General features: G+C 55.7%; 1 protein-coding gene across 2 annotated transcripts in view; it reads left to right on the top strand.

Annotated features, from left to right (window-relative positions):
• Window positions 1-20,347, top strand: part of CCND3 (cyclin D3) — a gene marked incomplete at its 5' end in the record, with an annotated part of 34,010 nt that overhangs the window by 9,190 nt on the left and 4,473 nt on the right. Inside the window, 3 exons of one of the 2 annotated variants that reach the window (XM_082296038.1) lie at window positions 12,218-12,415; window positions 13,763-13,978; window positions 19,994-20,153. In XM_082296038.1, the coding sequence (XP_082152164.1) occupies window positions 12,218-12,415; window positions 13,763-13,978; window positions 19,994-20,153 (574 nt within the window). Of the gene's footprint in view, window positions 1-12,217; window positions 12,416-13,762; window positions 13,979-19,993; window positions 20,154-20,347 lie in introns of those variants that run through there. The other variant, XM_082296039.1, reaches the window with a different exon arrangement.

Below are 20,347 nucleotides of genomic sequence, written 5' to 3'. Positions count from 1 at the left end.
AATAAAAACGGGAGCTTTGCCCTTTTTTTTTGATGTCTGATGGCTTCAATTACATCGACAAGCAGAGCCTGGATCAGCCTCACCATAGGAAATACCCCAAAAAGTCTCAGATTTTGCAGAGATTTCCCCAAATTCTCCATCTTCTCTTTATCTCTGCAGTTTCCTATCATGCTGCAGAGGAGAGAGCCAGCCTGAATTTGGTGAGGGGACACGTGTGGCTCCCTCCGTGGCTTTATCAAGGCAGGGAAAGATGCAATCCCAATATTTGGGATGCTCCAAACCCCGAGTGCAAAGAGCTGCAGGAGTCTCAGAGCAGCACCAGGACTGGGAAAATGTGGCAGCAACTCCTGCCAGCTCTGGGATGTGACACTCCTCAAACCTCCTGTGCCACATCTTTCAAGCCTCTCTTGCAGCTGCTTTTCAAACCTGGTGCAACCCTTTAAACCCTGTGAAAGCCGAGCTTTGCAAAGCTCTGGGTTGAGCCCAGAGCTCACAGGCAGCTCAGGACCCTCCCCCCCCCAGCAGAATCTCTGCTCCCTGAGCCGCCGTGGCTTTGCAGGCTGAGCTCAAAGCCTCCCCCAGACACATCCTCAGCACCTCAGCCAGGGCTGCAGGTGTGGGGTTGCCAAGAGATTGGGGGGGGGGGGTGCAAAAACTGCTCTGGGGGCACCCCTGGAGTTCTCAGCTGTGCACCCAACCAGCGGGGCCCTGCAGGTGAGCAGAGATCGTTGCTCAGCATCTATTTTCTCCCGCTCCACTTTCACTGGGCAGGAAGTAAATAAACACTTTTGAATGCTCTGAATGTGTTTGGCAGGTAAAAATAAATTTGTGGGGCTCAACGGGCTGAGAAAGGCTTTGTGGGGACCCCTTGAAATCTGTGGGGGCAAAGGCAGCCTTGTCTTTAAACCTTTTATTTCTTGTTGTCTCCCTGCCACCATCAGTGACAGGGGCACCATGCTGGGTGTGCAGGCACTGAGGGCTCTCCTGGCTCCATCAGGGCAGGAATTATCCAGGATTTTGGTGGTTAGAGCTGCAAAAATTGGGAATTCAGGGTGTCTTGCAGCATTTCCCAGCCCCATTTCACAGCAGAGCCCTGTGGGGTTCAGGCCGAATGCACGGTCCCTGTTTATAGTTTATTATTTAGGATATAGTTTATTACTTAGAATGCAGTTTATTTCTTGTTTCCAGTTTATTAATTAGGATAAGATCAATCTCGAGCAGTGTATCCCTGAAAAAGAGGGATCTCCAGTTTTTCTGGATGTCAGATTGAGCTGAGCACAGCTCCTGACCCCTTCCCAGGGCACATTCTGGGTCTCTGCTTGGGGTGCTCCCAGCCAGAGCTGCCACTTGGATGTGTCCCCCTCCTTCAGACAGATCCCAAGCCATGTCCTGAAACAATTCCAGCACTTGGCATCACTTCCCAACAGCTCAGGAGCTGCCCTGGCAGGGGCCTGAGCAAGAAAAGTGCAAGTATCAATATCTGAGGTTATTTCCAGTCTCTCACACGCGGAGACTGCAGCAGGATGGATTTCCTGGAGGAAAACCGTGGGATTTCCATTCCAAACCCTGCACAGCTGCCTCTGGAGGTGCAGGCAGCTCTTCCTCACCCTTTAAGCTGCTCCATGTGCAGGGTGGTGATACCTCAGGGCACCCCTGGGGACAGGGACAGTGCCAGGGGCTCCTGGCAGCGCTATCGCTCCCTGTCCCTGTCCCCACACATTTGTTTGTCTCATTTCTCCTTTGAGGGCAGCTGGATTCTGAGAAACCCAGGCCTGGAGCTGCAGGAGCACAAAAAAGAAAAGAAAAAAAAGGACTTTTTGCTTTATCTCTGCCCTTTCTGGTCTCAGGGTGGTCACAGGGCCCTGATAACGCCGGGGCTGGGGTGGCAGGATTAGACACCGAGGTGCCACCTGCGAGGGTCTGGTGACAACCAGATGTGGCACAGCTCTCCAGCCACTGCTCCCCAGCTGCTTTCCCACAAAAGCCCAGCCCCTGAGTGGATTATCCGTGTCTGGAAGGGCTGCAGCCGTTCCTCAGTGGGATCTGAGTGTCTCCTGAGTGCCCTGTTGGTGTGACACTTGTGGGACTGTGCCACCGTGGTGCCTTCAGTGGTCAGGTCAGGCTGGGCAGAAATCAGCCAAAGGATGAGGAATTTATGGGAAAGGGAGGCCAGGCAGCTGGATTGTTTCTTTAGGAAACGAGGCCAGAAGTTCTGCAAAGCCTTGGGTCCATCCTGATGGCCAGCAAGGAAGATTTTTGTGGGATGGGAGGAATTTTCCCTGCCCAGCTCCAGCGTGGGGAACCCACAGGCAGTGCCCCACAGGGAGGCTCCACATCCTGCAGCCTCACCCCAAATTCCCCTTTATGGCATCACAGCCCAGCCCTGCTCCTGCACAAAGCACGAAGAAAAACAAGGAGAGAGGGATTCACAGACACAAAATCACAGATTTCTTTTCAGGTAGAAAAACCAAGCCCTTTCCCAGCCTTTTGGGAGACAAACATCCTGTGAACTTTGGGGTTTCTCTGAGGCCTCTCTCCCTGTCGAAGGACAGATCCCCAGCACGGATGCTGGCAGCCCCACCCTGCCCAGTGCCACGTCCTGGGGTGCCTCGGGGGCAGCTGGGGTGGAGTCTCTGATAGTTATCTTTGGAGATTCTTCTTCTTTTATTTTTTTCCCCCACCGGTTTGTTTTTTTTAGCTCACCCAATATTTAGGCAGCTCTGATCTGGTTTTTAATGAATTGCAGGAGTCTCACTTTGTGTGTTTCTTCTAATAAGGAGCATTTCCTTATTCCTGTTATTACTCCGTGTGTGGGAACCTGTGGAGCTCAGGAATCTCCTGTTGCTGAGCTGGGGGAGCTTTATTTACCACCGAGATGCTTTTACCCAAATCCAGTCCCACTTTACATCAACCCCGTTTCTTTTACATTTCTCCTGATTTAAATACAGTCACACCGAAATGGTTTCACCACCACAACATCCTTTGCTGGGTGGTGGAAGCAGCAAAGCTCTCATCTGCCTGGAGCCCACCTGATTTTGAGACAAATTCTCCCGAAATCCCTTTTCCTGTCGCCTGTGCCCACGCTCCAGAGCCAGCCAGGTCCTGTCCTTGTCCCTGCCCTGGCACAGCTCCCTCAGCCAGGCCAGGGCAGGCAGCACAAAGCAGGACAAACCCTTTGGCAGCTTCTCCCAGGAAATCGGATCCCACATTCCCCCCGCTTCCCTGGCTTCTCAGGCAGCTCCTTTGTCCGCCTTATCTCAAGTTTGGCACCTCCTGTGTGTGACAGAGCCCAAAAAAAAAAAACCCCTCAGATTTTGGGCTGGGGATGCTTTTATCCCCCTTGTAAAGCAAAAATATTCCCAAATCCCGGAGCCTGTGCCACCCCTTGGAGCAGGCAGGACTTCAAAGTCCTCCTGGGAGTTGTCACTACAAAAGGCAGCGCTCGGCTATGAAAGTCCCTAAATCCTGTCTGAAGCTGATTAATTTACACCGAGTTAATTACCAGGTGCCTTTCCAAGGGGCTGATCCAGCCATTCCACTGCACAATGTCATTTTCAGGGGGAATTCGATCCTTTGTTTCTGTGTTTGTGCAGTTGTTTTGAAGGCATCATCTCCCACCTGGGAATTTTCTACCATCCCGAAGGCCTTTATTACCTTTAATCAAAGAAAACCATTAATGATTGATCACCTAAATGTGGATGGGCTTTGTGCCCTGGAAGTGCAGAATAAATACAGTCAATTTTTGAGTATTTTAGAGTACCTGGAGTGGCTGAATTCTATGGATCTCACTTGGCTGGAGGGAAACTGAGGCGTGGAGCAGCTAAATGCTGTGAGCAAAGCAAAAACGAGCTGCGAAATGAATCCCCAAACCCTGACTCTTCCCAGCATGGACTTTAAATACTGATTGCATATTTTTATTATACATCACATTAGTGGAGGGGAAAAAAAAAAAAAAACAAACCCTCATTTTTCTCTCAGGAAAACTTGTTCAGGAAACCAGAAAATAAGAAATTGCCGTGCTGCTGAAAGCTGGGGCTGGTTTGAGAGTGGCAGAGGCTGCAATGAGCTGAGCCAGGAAGGCAGGAGGACCTGCCCAGGGATGATTTGCAAGAACCGTTATCGGGGCTGCGGTTTCACCTCTCCTCCGCTGCCTCTGAGAACCCCCCTGGCCCTCCAGACAATATCCAGGCTCTTTCTGGCCCTGTCCCCCTGCCAGCAGCTGGCATGGCAGGCCCCAGAGGAAGTGGCAGGAGCCAGCACTGGCTGTCAGCTCTCAGCCCCACCAGCTCGGGCATCGCTCGGGGCACCGGGAAGAGCGAGGTGGGAGCGCTGCTCCCGATGGGAAAACATTGCCATGGGCTGTGCTGGTGTCTCCAGGAAACCTTTCAAGCACTCCCAGCCCCAGCAGTTTGCTCAGGAGACCCAGATCTCCTTCCTCTCACTGCTGCTGCCAGCAGAAAGGGTTGGTTTGTTGGGGTTTTTTAAAGCTGAGTCTGCTCCTGGCTCCGCCGGCGCCGGGCACGGCTTTTGTTGGGAATTTAAGCCCTTCCGCATCGGGCTGCGCCTGCTCCGGGGGCTGAGGGAGCCCCCCAGGACCCCAAACCCGAGTGGGGACAGCAAAATTGCTCTTCACCCTCGTGCCCTGGAGCTGCTCCGATGCCCTCCAGCAGTTCCTGTGGAGCCAAGGATTCGGGGGGCTTTGGCAGGAGGTGCTGGGGCTGGGAGACGCTGCCAGGGTGTCCCTGTGCATGGCATGAAATCGCACGTGGCTGCTTGAAGGGGGGGCAGGAGGGAGCCTCTTGCAGGGTAAACACGGCCAATTTTAGAATTCCACACCTCTGCAGCGTCCGCAGGAATTCCGTGGATCTCCTTTATCCGTGGATCTCCTTTATCCGTGGATCTCCTTTATCCCATTTGGCTGGAGGGAAACTGAGGCCTGGAGCAGAGAAATGCTCTGAGCAAGGCAGGAAAGAGCTGGGAAATGAATCCCTGCCTCTTCCCAATGCGCACTTCTCACTGTCAGCATCGAGAACGGATTTTTGTTGTACATCCTGTTATCCAGCAGAGCGGGAAAACGCAAATTATTCCCTCTGGGAAACTTGTTTGAGACACCCAGACCTGTGTGTTGTGTCCGTGGCCAAAGCTGAGCTCTGGGCAATCTTCATCCAGCCTGGAAAGGAGGGGCAGATTCCCAAATCCAGCTCCTGCTTCTTCCACAGCCTGGACAGAAAAACCCCGGTGTGCCTTTGAAATTCCAGCCCTTGATGCAGCTTTTACTTTCCCCTCCTTATCCTCCCTTTTCCTTCCTCTTCCTGGCTCTGGGATTGTGAATCTCCCTGGTTTCTCTCTCTGCCCGGGCTGAGAACTCAAAATCCTGTGCCAAATTTGACTTTTGCCTCTTCTGAACCCAAGAAACCCCCGGAGCTCTCGGGTGGGAGGAGAAAGGATTCCCTGAGCTTCCCATCCTGCACCCTCAGGGCTCCGCCTGGAAATGGGAATTCCTTGGCTGGATCTGCCCCTGTCCCCTCCCAGATTTGTCACAGAGCGAGCACAGCAGTGAGGTTCATCTGCTTCCCCCGCTCTCCTCCCATCCCGTTCTCTCCTGGGAAAGGTCTCCCTCATTTTTTTCTCTCCTGGGAAAGGTCTCCCTCATTTTTTTCTCCCCAGAGTCACTGTAACAGGTTCAGCTCGGCCAGGCTGCTCCAAAACTCAGCAGGAAAAGCCAAAGGAGAAGCTCCAAAGATTCCTGGTTCCAAAGTCACGTTGGCAGGACAAAGGCAGCGCCATTCCAGGTCAGGGAACACCAAAGGGAGATCGCTGCTCCCGCCAGGCCACGCTGACCCGGCCGTGTGGCCTTGTCCCCACATCCCCCAGGCTGTCACATGCTCCTGATTCCCTCCAGCAGGCAAGGATCACAGCTTTCCAGGGATCACTGAAATCATGGAATGCTTTGGGTTGGGAGGGACCTTAAAGCTCAGCTCACCAGGGACACCTCCCACCATCCCAGGCTGCTCCAAGCCCCGTCCAACCGGGCCTGGGACACTCCCAGGGATCCAGGGGCAGCCACAGCTGCTCTGGGAATTCCATCCCAGCCCCTCCCCACCCTCACAGGGAAGAATTCCTTCCCAAATCCCATCCAACCCTTGTCCTGCCCCAGCAGGTTGTGTTGGGCAGTTCCAAAGGGGTTGGATCCCACGGATTCATCCCCGTGTCTGCAGCCATCCCGAGTGGAGCACATCCCGCTGGATTTCAATCCCGGGAATGCAGCTGGCCCAGCTGCCAACACCTGCAGCTGTTATCCAGATGTTCACCCCGGTTTGGGCTGCCAGCCCAGCTGGGCAGCGGTGCTGGGGAGCACAGAAATGCCCTGCGGGGCACTCGGGGCTCAGCCTTGGAGGGGAAGGAAGTTCAGGGTTGAAATTCGGCTTTGAATTGCCACAGCCTGGTCAGAGCCCGGCTCTGCTGGGGCACCGCAGGGCAGCTGGCTCCTGCCTGACTCCTTTCTCCTCTCTTGCACTCCCTTCTGACTCCTTCCTTCTCTTTTCTGACTCCTTCCTCCTCCTTTCTTCTCCTTTCCCTCCTTTCTGACCCCGTTGCTGACTCCTGACTCTTTTCTCCTCCTTTCTATTCCTTTCTTCTCCCTTTTACTCCTTTCTGCTCTTTCCTGACTCCTGTCTGACTTGTTTCTCCTCCTTTCTGCCTCCTTTCTTCTTCTTTCTTCTCCTTTTACTCCTTTCTGCCCCCCTCTATGACTCCTTTCTCCTCCTTTCTGCCTCCTTTCTTCTACTTTTTACTCCTCCCTGACTCCTTTATTCCTTTCTCCTCCTTTTATTCCTTTCCCCTCTTTGTATTCCTTTCCCCTCCTTTTATTCCTTTCTCCTCCTTTTATTCCTTTCCCCTCCTTTTATTCCTTTCTCCTCCTTTTATTCCTTTCCCCTCCTTTTATTCCTTTCCCCTCCTTTTATTCCTTTCTCCTCCTTTTATTCCTTTCTCCTCCTTCCTGCCCCCTTCTCCTCTCTTCCCAGACTCACATCACTCACCCTGGACACGGAATGATTCTCCCAGGAGCCCTGCCCAGGCCTCCAGCCCTGTTTAGACCCGGCTTAAATCCCCCCCCTCCCCACCCTGAGCTCAGCCCATCTCTCCCCTTTCCCTCAGGCTGCCTCTAGCCACGATTTTCCTGCCTTTTTCCCTTATGGAAAACGTGGCTGGATGCTCCCACATCCAGGTGCTGCTGCAGCACCCCCATCCCACAGTGGACTCAACACCAAGCTCAACTTCCAGCATTTTCCTATTCCTGAGCCCTCCAGCAGGGCAGGGCTGCTCCTTCCTCCAGCAAATCCCAGGAAATTCCCTTTGTGCTGCTCCTCCGAGCAGCCCTGAGCTCCTCACATCAAATAAAAAACCAACCTGCAACCCCAAATTCTTCAAAAAACCCAAGCCCATCTGATGTCCCCCACAGGCAGCGAGATGAGGGCAGGGCAGGAAGGATGGACAAGGGCAGGAAGGATGGACAAGGGCAGGGGGGTGGAGAAACAGCTGAATTTTCGATGTAAAATATCAAGGCAGCCTGGGTTTTCTTCGCTATTTGCATAATTGGTGACCACAGATAATCCCCTGAAATGACCTAAATTTATCCCAACCGGGGGCTTTCCAAGCCCAGTTTGTTTCCTGAAATTGATTGGTTTCAGCTTCGCTTTTTTTTTTTTTTTCTTCACAGTCCTTCATTTCTTTCTCTCTCTCTCTCTCTCTGTCTTCCCCAGCTGAGTTTGGCTGGTTCGAAAATGCTGATTTGGGAGCCAAACCGAGCGTTCACCTGGGGATGGCTCGCTCTGGTTCCGAGTTTGAGTCAATGAAAATGTGATTTCATTTGAGATCTCCTCGGGAAAAGGGAACTGAGGCAGCCAACAGCTGCGAAAATGACAAATGAAGGCAAAAAATTTCTCATCAAAATCAGGTTGAAATGACACTGAGCTGCCTCAGGTGACCTGGGCTGGCTCCTCTGGATTCACATCTGGCCCAGCTGCTCCAAAATTCACACTGCAAAGCCTAAAAAAAAAATCACTTTAATTTGATGATTTTTTTTTAATTTTACTTCTCAATTTTCTACAAAATCACGAATTTTCTCCTAAATTATTTGCCAGAAGACGCAGTGAATCGCTGGCTCAGTCCTGGGTTTAAAAGGTCTCTTTTCCCCCATTCTCCCTCTTTCCAACCTTTTCTTTGCTCTCTTCTGGAAGTCACTTCAGCCAAGGGCTCCCCTACATCCATCTCTTCTTTTCCTAGAATAATCCTGGTTAAGGAACTCGGGAATAAATGGATTTATACCCCAGGAATGCGGATTCTTGGATACCAGTGTGAGGGACAGAGCATAAACCCAAACAGCAGCACCAGTCCCGCTTTTATTCTGATTTTGATTTTTAGAGAAAATTGGGCCAAACTGGGCCAAAACCTGCCCTAATAAAGGGATTTAAATCAAGGAAAAAGCTGTCTTTTGGAATATAAAAGCTTGGATGAGCAGGGAAGGGCTGGATGAGCAGGGAAGATGCCTCAGCCACGGGCTTGGAATCCTGGAGCCACCACCTGAGATGGCCCAAGGTGTCCCTGTGGTGTCCCAGCATCGCCTGCTCCTCCTGGCAGAACTCCATGGAATCATGGAATGGTTTGGGCTGGAAGGGACCTTAAATTCCATCCCACCCCTGCCACAGGCAGGGACACCTTCCAGCACCCCAGGGTGCTCCAAGCCCTGTCCAGCCTGGCCTTTGGCACTTCCAGGGATGGGGCAGCCACAGCTGCTCTGGGAATTCCATGGCAGCCCCTCACCTCTCTCCCAGAGCAGAATTCCTTCCCAAGATCCCATTTAAACCTTCCTTCCTTCATCCCCTCTTGTCCTTGTTCCCCACGGATGGACCCTAAACTAGGCCAGCCCCTGTCCTGGCCACTTGTGACCACCACAGGCGGTGACACTTTGCCAGCCCTCGTTTCCCTTGTTCTTTCCTGCTGGGAATAACTGCAAAATCTAGGATGGGTTTGGGGAGTTTTAGGGAAAAACAGGTGGAAAATATGACAAATTAAACGAGCTCCTCAAAGCTGAGAGTGTGAAATGCTGCCCTGGCTCTTCCCCACCGGGTGGGGGCTGGGTGTCATTTGGGGTGGGGGATTTCCTGCAGCAGTGACAGCTCTGGGCTCGCTGGATTTGCTTTCCAAGCCCTTCAAAGTTTCACTCCGATGTCACCGGTGACGCTCTGGTCGCGCTGTGACGAGGGACAAGGAGAGGGCTCAGCTCTGGGAAGGTCACACTGGATGGGTGGGAAATACTAAATAAAACCCAAAGAAACTGGTGGGGAAAAGGTGCTGCCTCTTCTCCCAGGAAACAGGCACAGGACAGAGAAGAAACGGCTTCAGGGGGAGCGTCAGGGTGGAAATCAGGAGGAATTTCCTCATGGAAAGGGCGCTCAGGCCTTGGAAGTGCCCAGGGAGCTTTGGAGTCCCCATCCCTGGAGGTGACAATGTCACACTCAGTGCTCTGGGCTGAGCGTGGATCAGGCACTCGGTGATCCTGGAGGGATTTTCCAGCCCCAACAATTCCAGGAACGTGGATGAACGGCATTAGGCTCCATCCCAGCCCGCGAGTGCCACCAGCTGCCACCAGCCCCGGCCCCACATCCGCGCCGCCCTTTGAGAACTGCCGGCCGCACTTTTCACCTCATCATCAACATTCCCAAACAACGATCCCGATTTTATGATTCAGCAAAGATCAACAGCATCAGGCCGAGCTCCTGGAAGCTTGGAGGCCACTGGGTTTTGGGTTTTTTTCATTTTTACTCCCAAGGAATTTCCTTTTTTAACGTTGCCCTGCTCTTGGCCGAGCCAGGAAGCCGCCTATCTATGGCCAGCAGCGACCAAAATTTGGTTTTCCTGGAATTTTCCCCCCTTTCCATCCGCACACCCATGCACAATGGGCTTTTTGGGATGCCTGCGGTCTGTAATTCTGCCTTTCCAGCCTGCTCATGCAGCTCGCAGGGGCACCGCTTCTGCCCAGTCATCATCTGCGAGGAACATCGGCTTGTGCAACGTTCCCTTCCCCCCACAACCACCCTACAAACACCGGGAACAGGAGGAAACCCAGCAAGTCTCGGTGGGGAGGGGAGGGGGGGAAAAAAAAGTCCTGAAACTTTCAATTTCCAAAGACACAGCCCCAAAACCAGAAGGCCCAAGAAGCCACTGCTGTGGTTTCCCTTTGCTGGAGTCAAGAGCTGCTATTTTTGCTAAAAATGTGGGATATGGGGCCCTTCTCTTCCCCTGCAGGAAGGGGGGATGCAGCTCCCGAGGAGGGAGTGGGGGGGTCACCCCGGATTAAAAGCAGCTGACTGATCCACAGGGCTCTCTCCCATGGATTCCTCAAATATTTCCTGCCCACGCCGCAGGAAGATTTGTTTGTGAGGTGAAGAGAAAGTTGGGGGAAAAAGGGGATTTTTGGGAGTTCTGATCTCACCTAGAAAAATTCCCTCTTCCTCACTGTAATTTCGTGGGGTTGATGGGATTCTCTGCCCTGGTTTTGCCTCCAGTTCTGCATCATCCTTGGGCTTCTCAGCAAATGGATGCTGATGACATCATTAAAAACTGACCATCCCTGCCATAAATTGCAGGAAATTAAAGCCACCTGCCCGGGGCAGGGATGGGATTCCAGCACGTGGGAAGGGTGTTGTGGATGTGACCTTGGTGTTCGCTGTCACCAGGGGCACTTTGAGCCTCGAAACCTCTGATCACAAACATGCTTTTCATTTTGAACAACCTGAAAAAAAAAACCTCCTGAGCTGACAGAACAAAGAATTCAGTCTTGTCTTACTGGCACTTATTAATTTGGGGTGTTTGCTTGTCATTAAAACACTCTTTAGATGACAAAGAAGCACGAAATGTGTCGAAATGGCCCAGGCAGAAGTGACTTAAGTGTCATTCATGTGTATGGGAGCAGCTGTCATGGCACATTTTCATTCCTCAGCCTACAAATAAGTGGATTTACTGCGGAATATCCCAGCAGGATCAGTCAGGGGTGTCCAGAGGAGCCCCCTTTGGGATCCTTTTGGGATTCAGGCTTTGCTCCGGGATTTCTGCAGCTTCCATTGCTCTGATCCCTGCGGAGCAGAGTTTTGTGTGGAGAACCTGGTGTGGGTTTTATATATTTTATGCTGGTTTCGGACCCTTCCCAGCAGCAAAGTCGCAGCTTCTGCAGCCAGGGACAAACCTCAGGGACCTTCCCACACCAGTCTGCAGCTTCCCAGAGCAGGAAGGAATTGCGGTGGAGCAAGGAGCAGCAGGATCAGGTCCCAGCACAGAGCTGGGGAAGCCACACTGCAAAACTATTCCGAAGACTTTGAAATTCCTTTGATGACTGAGCAGCTTCGTACTTTTCAAAGGTGTTCCCAAACAATTGTGAATTATTCGGGAGCAGCAGCCAAGGCTGACAAAGCCTTATCTCGGCAGCCCCCGCGGTTGTTATCTGCCGTGGAGCTGCACCCAGGCTGAATTTTGGAAGCCAGCGGGCTCGGGACGGCCCGGCTCCAAACATGTGCGCAGCTGATTATTTCCACAGCCTTGAAAAACTTCCCAAAAAAAAAAAAAAATCTAGGACTCAACACTGAAAAAAAAATTAAAATTAAAAGTTAATTAAAATTAAATCAGAGGGCTGACAGACCCCTCGGAGCGGGGGAACGAAGGGAACGCGGCGGAAATGTGCCGTGGGTGGTGTCGGGCGGTCGCTCCGTGTCCGTGTGTCCCCGCTGTCCCCCTGTCCCCCCCCAACATGGCAGCAGCGCCCCACGTGCGCCCGTCCCGCCGGCGCGCCCCTGGCCCCGCCCCCCGCGGCGGGACCACGCCCCTTCTGCGGCGATCCTTCCTCTGATTGGTTGAGGCCGGTTATAACCCCGCCCCTCAACGGGCGGGCGCGGCGGCGCCGCTCTCTGATTGGCTGGTGCGGAGCGCGGCCCCGCCCCCCCGGCGCGCGGCGGCGCTCGGGGCTCGGCCGGGAGCGCCGCCAGTTCCCGGCGTCCCGCGGCCGCGGCGGAGCCGGCGGTGGCTGCAGCGCCTCACTCCGCCCGCGTCCCCTTCCCTCCTTCCCTCCTTCCTTCCTGCCTGCCTGCCCTGCAGCCCCCTGTCCGCCCCTCGTCCATCCCCCCTTCCTTGCCCCTCCGCGCCCGTTCAGCCATCCCCGCGCCCCATGGAGCTGCTGTGCGCGGAGTCCGTGCCCCGCGTGCCCCGCGCCGGGCGCGACCTGCATCTGCTGGGGGACCGGCGGGTGCTGCAGAACCTGCTGAGCCTGGAGGAGCGCTACAGCCCGCGCGTGTCCTACTTCCAGTGCGTGCAGCGCGACATCCAGCCCTACATGCGGAAGATGTTGGCCTTCTGGATGCTGGAGGTACGGGAGCCCACCGGAATTCCCCGTGCTGCGGGGCCCGGGGCTGCAGGGCACGATCCGCGGGACGAGCCAGCGCTGATGTCTCGAGTCTCAGGCGCGGGGGGTGATGCCGGTGGGGATGGAGGGTCCGCAGGCAGGTGGGGAAGGCGCTTTGCAGCCTCTGCGTGAGTTTGGCTGCGCTAAAAGATGCGATTCCCACCCCCGAACCTACAGCCAGGGCGTGAGAGACCCCAAAACCTCCGGGCAGGGCTCAGCCCTGCAAGGCAGAGCCGGGGCTGGGGCTGCAAAGGCGCTGCTTAAAGGGGGAAATAATAACGCTGCTATTGACTTCCCTAAATTAGAAATGAATGTGGCTCTCTGCAGGATGGAGTTCGGGGCTGGGGGATCTCACGGTGGGGTCGCAGGGAAGAGTCTCAATAAATCGGGATTCTGCAGGGATGGGTCGTGCCTGTCCCCCAGCCGCTGCTGCGGGAAGCTCTTCAAAAGGAATAATGAAGATTTTCATTGTAAAGGGCTTTTCCCCTCTTGCTGTTGCTCTGTTCCCGCAATCCCCTTTTCAAGAAGGCTCCTTAGATCAACGCCGCTTTGGAAGCCGCTCCTGCGGAGCCCTAAAGGCAGCGAGGTGACACTGGCAGCTGTCACGACCTGCGTGTCATTGTCCCCATGGCCGGGACAGCCGCGGCTGGGAGGAGGAGGAGGAGGAGGAGGAGGAGGAGGAGGAGGGTGGTGTTCGCTGCAGAATGAGGAGAAACCACAGTATTTTTATGGTTGTGTCGAAAGAAGGAAGTTCGATATGACAAGTGTAGTGATACTGGTGGCAGATAAGAGCACAGGGCTGAAATCGGGAGCTCCTGGACTCTGCTGGTGGCTGAGGGAGGGGACTTGGAGGACTCGGCGTAGATTTGGGTGCTGCCATTGATGCTCCTCGTGTCCCTGGAGCGCTCCAGGTGGAATTGCCAGCCCTGGATCCCGCTCTCCACTCTCCAGCTGGAGCTGCTCCTTTGCTCCAGAACTTCCCAATCCCCCAGGGCAGGGGTGGCAGCTTTGCTGCCCAGCTGGCTGCAGCCATCCCCAGCCGGGCACAGCAGAAACGGGGCCAAATCAGGCAATTTCGGTCTTATTTGTGCACTCCTTGGAGCTGCACCTCGGCTCTGCTGCTTTCCACAGGAAGATGAACCCTCGAGGCGCCGGTGCAACGCCACGGATGTGATGAGGGCCATGCCTGTGGCTCCTTCCCTCCGAGGATGCCTGACAAGTGTGAAACACCAGCTCGGAAGCTGTGCTGAGCAGTCCCACGCTTATCAAAACCTCCTTTTCCCTTGTGTCTCTGCCTCTGGGGCCGGCCAGGTGTGCGAGGAGCAGAAGTGTGAGGAAGAGGTTTTCCCGCTGGCCATGAACTACGTGGATCGTTACCTGTCCTCGGTGCCCGTGCAGAAGAACCACCTGCAGCTGCTGGGAGCTGTGTGCATGCTCCTGGCCTCCAAGCTGAGGGAAACCATGCCCCTGACCGTGGAGAAGCTCTGCATCTACACAGACAACTCCATCACCCCCCAGGAGCTCCTGGTAACCGCCCCGTGCCCCCTCCCAGCCACCCTCATCCCGCTTGGCATCACCTCTGTTCCCGTCCTCTGCCTTCCCCTCCTCCTTGCCCTGCTGGCAGAGGTTTTTCCACCCTCCCCGTGCTGGGAAGCAGAATTGTCTCATCCTGGTTGTTGAGGAAGTTCCCTGTGCCAGCGCTGGGCTGTCACTCTGGGCTCTCACTCCAGTGGCATCTCAAGGGCTCCGAGCACTGGCTCAGGCGGCTCTGCCTTCCCCCGGCTGCACAAAGGGGGGAATGGGGCAGATTCACATCCACAGCAGCAGGAAAAATCAATCCAAATGGGTCAGGGGGAGGGGGTTTCTGAGCTGGGACCCTCCTGGTGAGGTCACTTGGCACCCCAAATTTATTCCTGGGTCTTTATTCCAGGGTTTATTCCTGGTCATCCAAGGGCAGAGGAATCAGGAACCAGGCTGGCGCTGAGGGAGGGGAATTGAGGCACTGCGAGATCCCTGGGCAGGATCTCCATGGAGAGTCCTCTTCCCAGTGCTCCAAGGTGGTGGGGGAATGGGTGGAATTCCTGTCCTACCCCTCCGCTTCTCCCATCCTGCATCCAGAAAGTTCCCTTCTGAGGCATTGGGAGGCCAAGTGTTTGCTGAGGGTGGCTGATAAAAGCTCCGAGATGCAAACCTGGGAGCTCAGCTTCAGCCACGAGGGAGGAAATGGGAGAAAACCCCTTTTTCCTGGGGCCTCAGGAGGGACTGGTCACCTTCCCCCGGTGACAGAGTATCCCTGGGGACCGTCAGCCTCTGAGGACTTCTCGGGGTTACTCATCACTGAGTTCAGAACCTCTGGTTTCTTTGGGGTGGGGTGATCCGAGCGTGATCCGTGCCCCAGGTGGGCAGCGAACCCACAGAACTTTCAGGTGTGACTCGAAGGCACTTCTGGGAACTGGGGAGCTCTGAGCTCAACCTGGTTTTTTCCAAGGGCCGGTGAGAGGCTGGGGAAAATCCCCTCCCCTCCAGAACGCTCTGCCTGAAGTCATTAGTGGGTGGTGATTGGCTTAATTAGCCCTCAGGAGCTGAGGAGTGTGGTGAGGGGTGGGAATGCCCACAGGAAACTCTCATTTCCTTGGATGCTGAGTCCTGTCACCATCCCTGAGGGACATCACAGCCGGTCCTGGTGGCTCCTGCAGCACCGAGTCGGGTCCCACTTGGGTTTGATTCTGATTTTTGTGGTGATTTTCGGTGAGGATTTGCTATTCCCAGCTCAACCTTGAGCAGGTGAGGAGCGGGGCAGAGCATCCCTGGAGATTCTCTCCCATTCCCAGGCTCCAGGGGTAATTCCTGCCTGCTCAGTGTCGGTTTTGTTCCTTCCCCTGAGGTTTTTCAGCAGGAAGCTGTGGCCAGGCAGTGCCACGCTGCTGATCTTCCCTGCTCCTTCCTCCTGGCAGCTGGGCATGGAGGAGGAAAACTCCATTTGCTCCCTGTTTGTCGCTCCTGATCCTGCAGGTCTCAGTCCTGGAGTTCTCCTTCCCTCCACTTTTTCCCCCCAGGATCCTCTTGGATGTTTCTTGATTGACTCCGGGGTTGATATGGATGAAAATGGCTTTATTTTATTAATTATTTGGGGGATCAAAAGTGCTTTTTTGGGGGGCTTTTCCAGGCAAACTGGATCCCTTTCTTCTTTCCTGATGGGAATGCGAGCCCTCAGCAGAGCAGGGGTTTATTCCTGGTTATCCAAGGGCTGGGCAGAGGCATCAGGAACCTGAGGGAGGGGAATTGAGGCACTTCAAGATCCCTGGGCAGGATCTCCACAGCCCGTGGAGAGTCCTCTTCCCTGGATTTCCATGGATTTTAACCCCTTTTGGGGCACATCCTGCTCCAGTATAGAGGGAGTGGAGTGGAATATCCAGGGCTCTGTGAAGGATTTGCCCTGGCTGAGGGACCTGAGGGAGTTTATTTTAAATTACAGATCTTCCCTGGATTTCCATGGTTTTTAGCTCCTTTTGGGGCACATCCTGCTCCAATAAAGAGGGAATTGAGGGAATATCCAGGGCTCTGTGAAGGATTTGCCCTGGCTGAGGGACCTGAGGGAGTTAAATCTGGATTACAACACCCATGGAGAGTCCTCTTCCCTGGATTTCCACCCTTTTTGGAGCACATCCTGCTCCGATACAGAGGGAATTTCCAGGGATCTAAAGGATTTACCCTGGCTGTGGGGCCTGAGCGAGTTAAATCTGGATTACAACACCCGGGAGCTGCTGCTTCCCCCTCTCTGCTCATCCCCTGCTCTTTCCCAACCCCCTGGAAGAGGGTGGGGAGAGCAGGGCCAGGGGAGCTTCTTCAGCAGGGCCGGGACAATGGGGCATCCTGGCCTCCCTTCCCATGGCCCGGGGCCATCCCAGCTCCGCAGGAAGCTGGCTCACATTCCCGGGGGCTTTGCTTCCTCCTCCTCCTCCTCCTCGGGCCGGGATGCTTGGCACCAGCTCAGCCCTTCAGAAAGGACACAGAACCTCGCTGGAGTTATTCTGGGGGAGAAGGAAATGATGCAAGGAGGGATTTGTCCATTCGGAGGAAGTTGGATTTCCGTCCAGGGCGTTCTCTAACCCACCTTGGGGTTTTTTTTTTTTTTTTTTTAAATTTAATTCTTTATTTTTCTTTTTTGTTTTGTTTTGTTTTCTTATCTTCATGAAGATTTTCCCTGGGTGAGAGGGGGTTCGGCCGCTCAGAGCTTGGGGAGAGCAGCTGGAAATCGCCTCCGTCCTCCTGCTGTGGCTTGGCTCAGAAATGTTCACCCTCAGTTTTGCCAAGGGCCAGATCTTCCCTGGAAAAAAATCGAGGAGCCTGCAGGGAGATGATGAAGGAGAAGCAGTGGGGAGTGAAAAATCAGGGAATAAGAGCTGAGGATGCAGGGGTGTTCCCTTGGGAATCTCCAGAGTTTGTGTTCCCCTTCCTCTGGCTCAGATGGGGCCATTTTTCCACCCAGAGCTGTCACCTGTCCCTTCACATCCTGAACTCCGCTCAGGCCATGGGAATCTGGAGTTTTCCCCTCATTTTCCATCTGCAGCTGGATTTTGGTGCTGCAGGGGTGGGGGAGCAGCTCCCCCCACCCTCTGTGAGTGACCTCAGGGGTGGCCCCGAGGGTGTGACAGCATCAAAGGGGCCCTTCCCACCTGCAGGGACAGAACCCAAACTCTGCTCCCGGCTGGAATCGCACCGAGGGCGGGGCTGGGTGGTGCTGCACTGCCACTGTCACATCCCGGGTGGAATCGGGCATTCCCTGCCCTCTGAGGCGCTGCAAGCACCAGGACTGTGCTCACCTGGGAATTTTCCTTTTCCTGCCTCCTTTGTTTTTTTTGTTGTTTTCCAGGAGGGATCACACTTCCAGAGGGGGATGGTGGTCACACCCTGCTCTGTCATTCCCAGCCCCACGGAGCTCTGCCCTGGGGATCTGGCAGGAGAGGGGGGTGATGCATTCCCGGCTCTGGGATGCTCCATGGGCAGGGTTTACTCCTCAGGCTGGAGAAACAAAGGGACATTTCCCACTTTCTTCCTCTGTTCCCCTCGCCAGGCAGGGGCTGATTCCATGAGGAATGCCAGGAAGAGGATGTTGGCTCCGTCAGCTGTCACAGGCCTGGCCCGGCCCTGCTGCTTTTGTCCTGCTCCTTCCACAGATCCGACCTGGATCCAGCGATCCAGAGGCTCTGCCAGGCCCTGGCAGCGGGCAGTGCCCGGGGTCAGCAGGAGAGGGGCAGGAGAGGCTTCCCTGAGCTCCATCCCGCAGGTTGGGGACAGTCCCTGGCACCTTCGGCTGGCACTGCCCGGCTCAGGGGAACGGGGATATCCCTGGAACAGGGGGATTGAGGGATAATGAGGAACCTGTGGCTGGGAAGGAGCTGCTGCTGGGCCTTGCCCGTGGGCAGGATCCATCCCTGCCCCAGGTGAGGCCCCGCTGGGTCTGCAGCGGCTCCTTGGGACAAAACATCCCAGCAGGGACAGCTCTGTCACGGCCCTGAGGGTGTCGGTGCCTCTGGTGGCTCTGGGGGAATAAAAGGTGCTGGGAGCTCCCCTGGGATTCAGGGATCCCTTTGGGATTTGCTGGGTGAGGAGGGAGCTTCAGGCCCTGCTCCTGCCCTGCTCCCAGCTCGGGGCAGCGACTGCCAGAGGTGCCCTGTGCCCCTTCCCTGGAGCCTGGGCTGCTGCAGGATCAGCTTTCCCAACCCTCTGGAGGCTCCCAGGTGAGGGACAGTGGACAGAGCTCTGCACTGGCCCGAGCCCGTGACCCTTGGCCGCACCCACCACGGTCCCTGCGGGTCCCTTCCCACTCGGGACATTCCACACCCGTCTTTCCTCCTTTTCCCAAGGTGGATCCCTCCGCTCTGCCCCAATCCTTTCCTTGACCAGGCTTTTGGTGATCCTCAGGCTCTGGAGCTCTTTTCCAAGGCTCCTTCTTGCTTTTATCCCGTGGATTTGGCTTAAAAAAACTCCCAATCCTGGTATCCATCTGGGAGGTGGGAGGCAGGAACGGATTCCTGGGGGGAAAAGTGGGGGCTGGCAAGTGGCAGCTCGGGCCCAGGGTGGGGTTTGGAGCAGGTTGAGCAACGCTGCTCCGCTCGTTTGAGCAACTCAGAGCGGGTTTGTTGTGTAAGGGGAAGGGGGATAACAACGAGAAAAAAAGGGGAAAATGAAGATCTGAGCGCAGGAAAAAGTGTCACTTCCTCAATTCCATCCGTTCTGGAGCTCTTTGGCAGCTCTGCCTGGAATGCTGAATTCGGGGGGAAGAGGGGATGTTGTGCTGGGCAGGGCGAGGTCCCGAACTGGGGACACCTGGCCCGAACCCCAGTCCAGCTCTGCAGCCTCAGCTTCAGCTCCTGAGGGGGTTTCCCTTTCCCAGCAGGGCTCCTGTCACCCCCTGCTCCAGGCCAGGAGGGACCTGGGGACACCTCCCGTGGCCTCCCTGGGCGCCCAGCCCAGATCTGCTGCTGACCCACAGCACGAGGGGAAAAGGGGCTGGGAAAATCACCGTGGCTGGGCTGTGGGGGAATTGGGAGCTGCAGAGAGGGGTGGGAAGGGAAAGATCCTGGGAAGTCCCAGCTCTGCTGAGAGTCCGTGGCAGTGTCACCCCCTGCCTTGGGTTCAGCCTCTGCCCCAGCCTTGCCAGAGCCGGGATTTGAGGGCAGCCATCCCAAATTTCGTGCTGAGGTTCCAAGTGGGGCTCTCCTTGTGTTCACCTTGGCACCACCTGAGCCTGCTGGGGGCTGGCCCTGCCAAGGGTCTGTCCCTGTCCCTGTCCCTGGCAGGAGCAGTGCCCGGGGCTGGCCGGGCCAGGAGGGGCTCAGGAGGTGCAGGAGCTCCAGCTGGAACTCAGGGGGCTCCCAGCCTTCCACCATCTGCTCCCAGCCTGCTCTGGAGATCCAGAAATCCCTGCTGGATGCTTGGAGGGAGCAGCCCAGGCTGGGATGGAGGCGTTGGCAGCACCTGGGAAGCCCCAGCGGGTGTTGGGGTGGCTGTGCCGTGCTGGGGATGCTCCGAGCACAGCTGGAGGCTCTCTTGGTGGAGAAGAGGGGAATTCTCTTCCAAAAAAGCTGCATTCTCACCTTGGGAATTAATTCCCTGCTGCCCTGGGGTTTGTGGGGCAGGCACAGCCCCCAGAGACAGCTCTGTCCCCTCTGGCTGTCACCCTTGAGCTGGATTGTTCTGGGAGCCTGGACATCATCCTGTCCTCCTGGGAGTGGGGAAGGGATTGGGAATGTTCCTGCTGCTCCCTGCTCTGGTTTTCCCTCCCTGGGCTGTCCCAGCACCTTGCAGAGCGAGGAGTGTCCAGGGCTAATCCCTGGAAAGACGAATCCACATTTATTGCTTCCTCCTCTGAGCTCTGCTCCCGGCTCTGAGCAGCCCCTGGCTGGAATTGTGCCACGGCCACAGAGCGGGGACAGCCCCTCCTTCCCTCTTCCCTCTTCCCTCTGCCCTTCCCCATCCTGTGCTGGCCCTGGAGCCTCCTGAGCGACCCCATAACGCCCTGTCCTCCCTGCCCCGCAGCACTGGGAGCTGCTGGTGCTGGAGAAGCTGAAGTGGGACCTGGTGTCGGTGATCGCCAACGATTTCCTGGCGCACATCCTGCACCGGCTGCCGCTGCCCGCGGACAAGGTGGAGCTGGTGAAGAAACACGCCCAGACCTTCATTGCCCTCTGCGCCACAGGTGGGTGCCGGGCTGGGCTCGGGGGTGCTGGCACACCTGGGATGGGCTCCCCACCTCTCCTGGGGGCTGGGTGCCTGCCCTCACTGCCATCGGAGCTGTTCCAGGTGGGATAGCAGTCCTGGGGGCTCTTAGATGCCAGGAGGGCAGGGCCACGTGCCAGGCTCTTGCCGTGCCCGTGGGAGGGTGTCCAGGGT

Source organism: Coloeus monedula, assembly GCF_965178545.1.
Source record: "Coloeus monedula genome assembly, chromosome: 23".
Taxonomy (NCBI): Eukaryota; Metazoa; Chordata; class Aves; order Passeriformes; family Corvidae; genus Coloeus; species Coloeus monedula.
The sequence above is the reverse complement of the archived record's forward strand: the minus strand, read 5'-3'. Positions and strand labels throughout refer to the sequence as shown.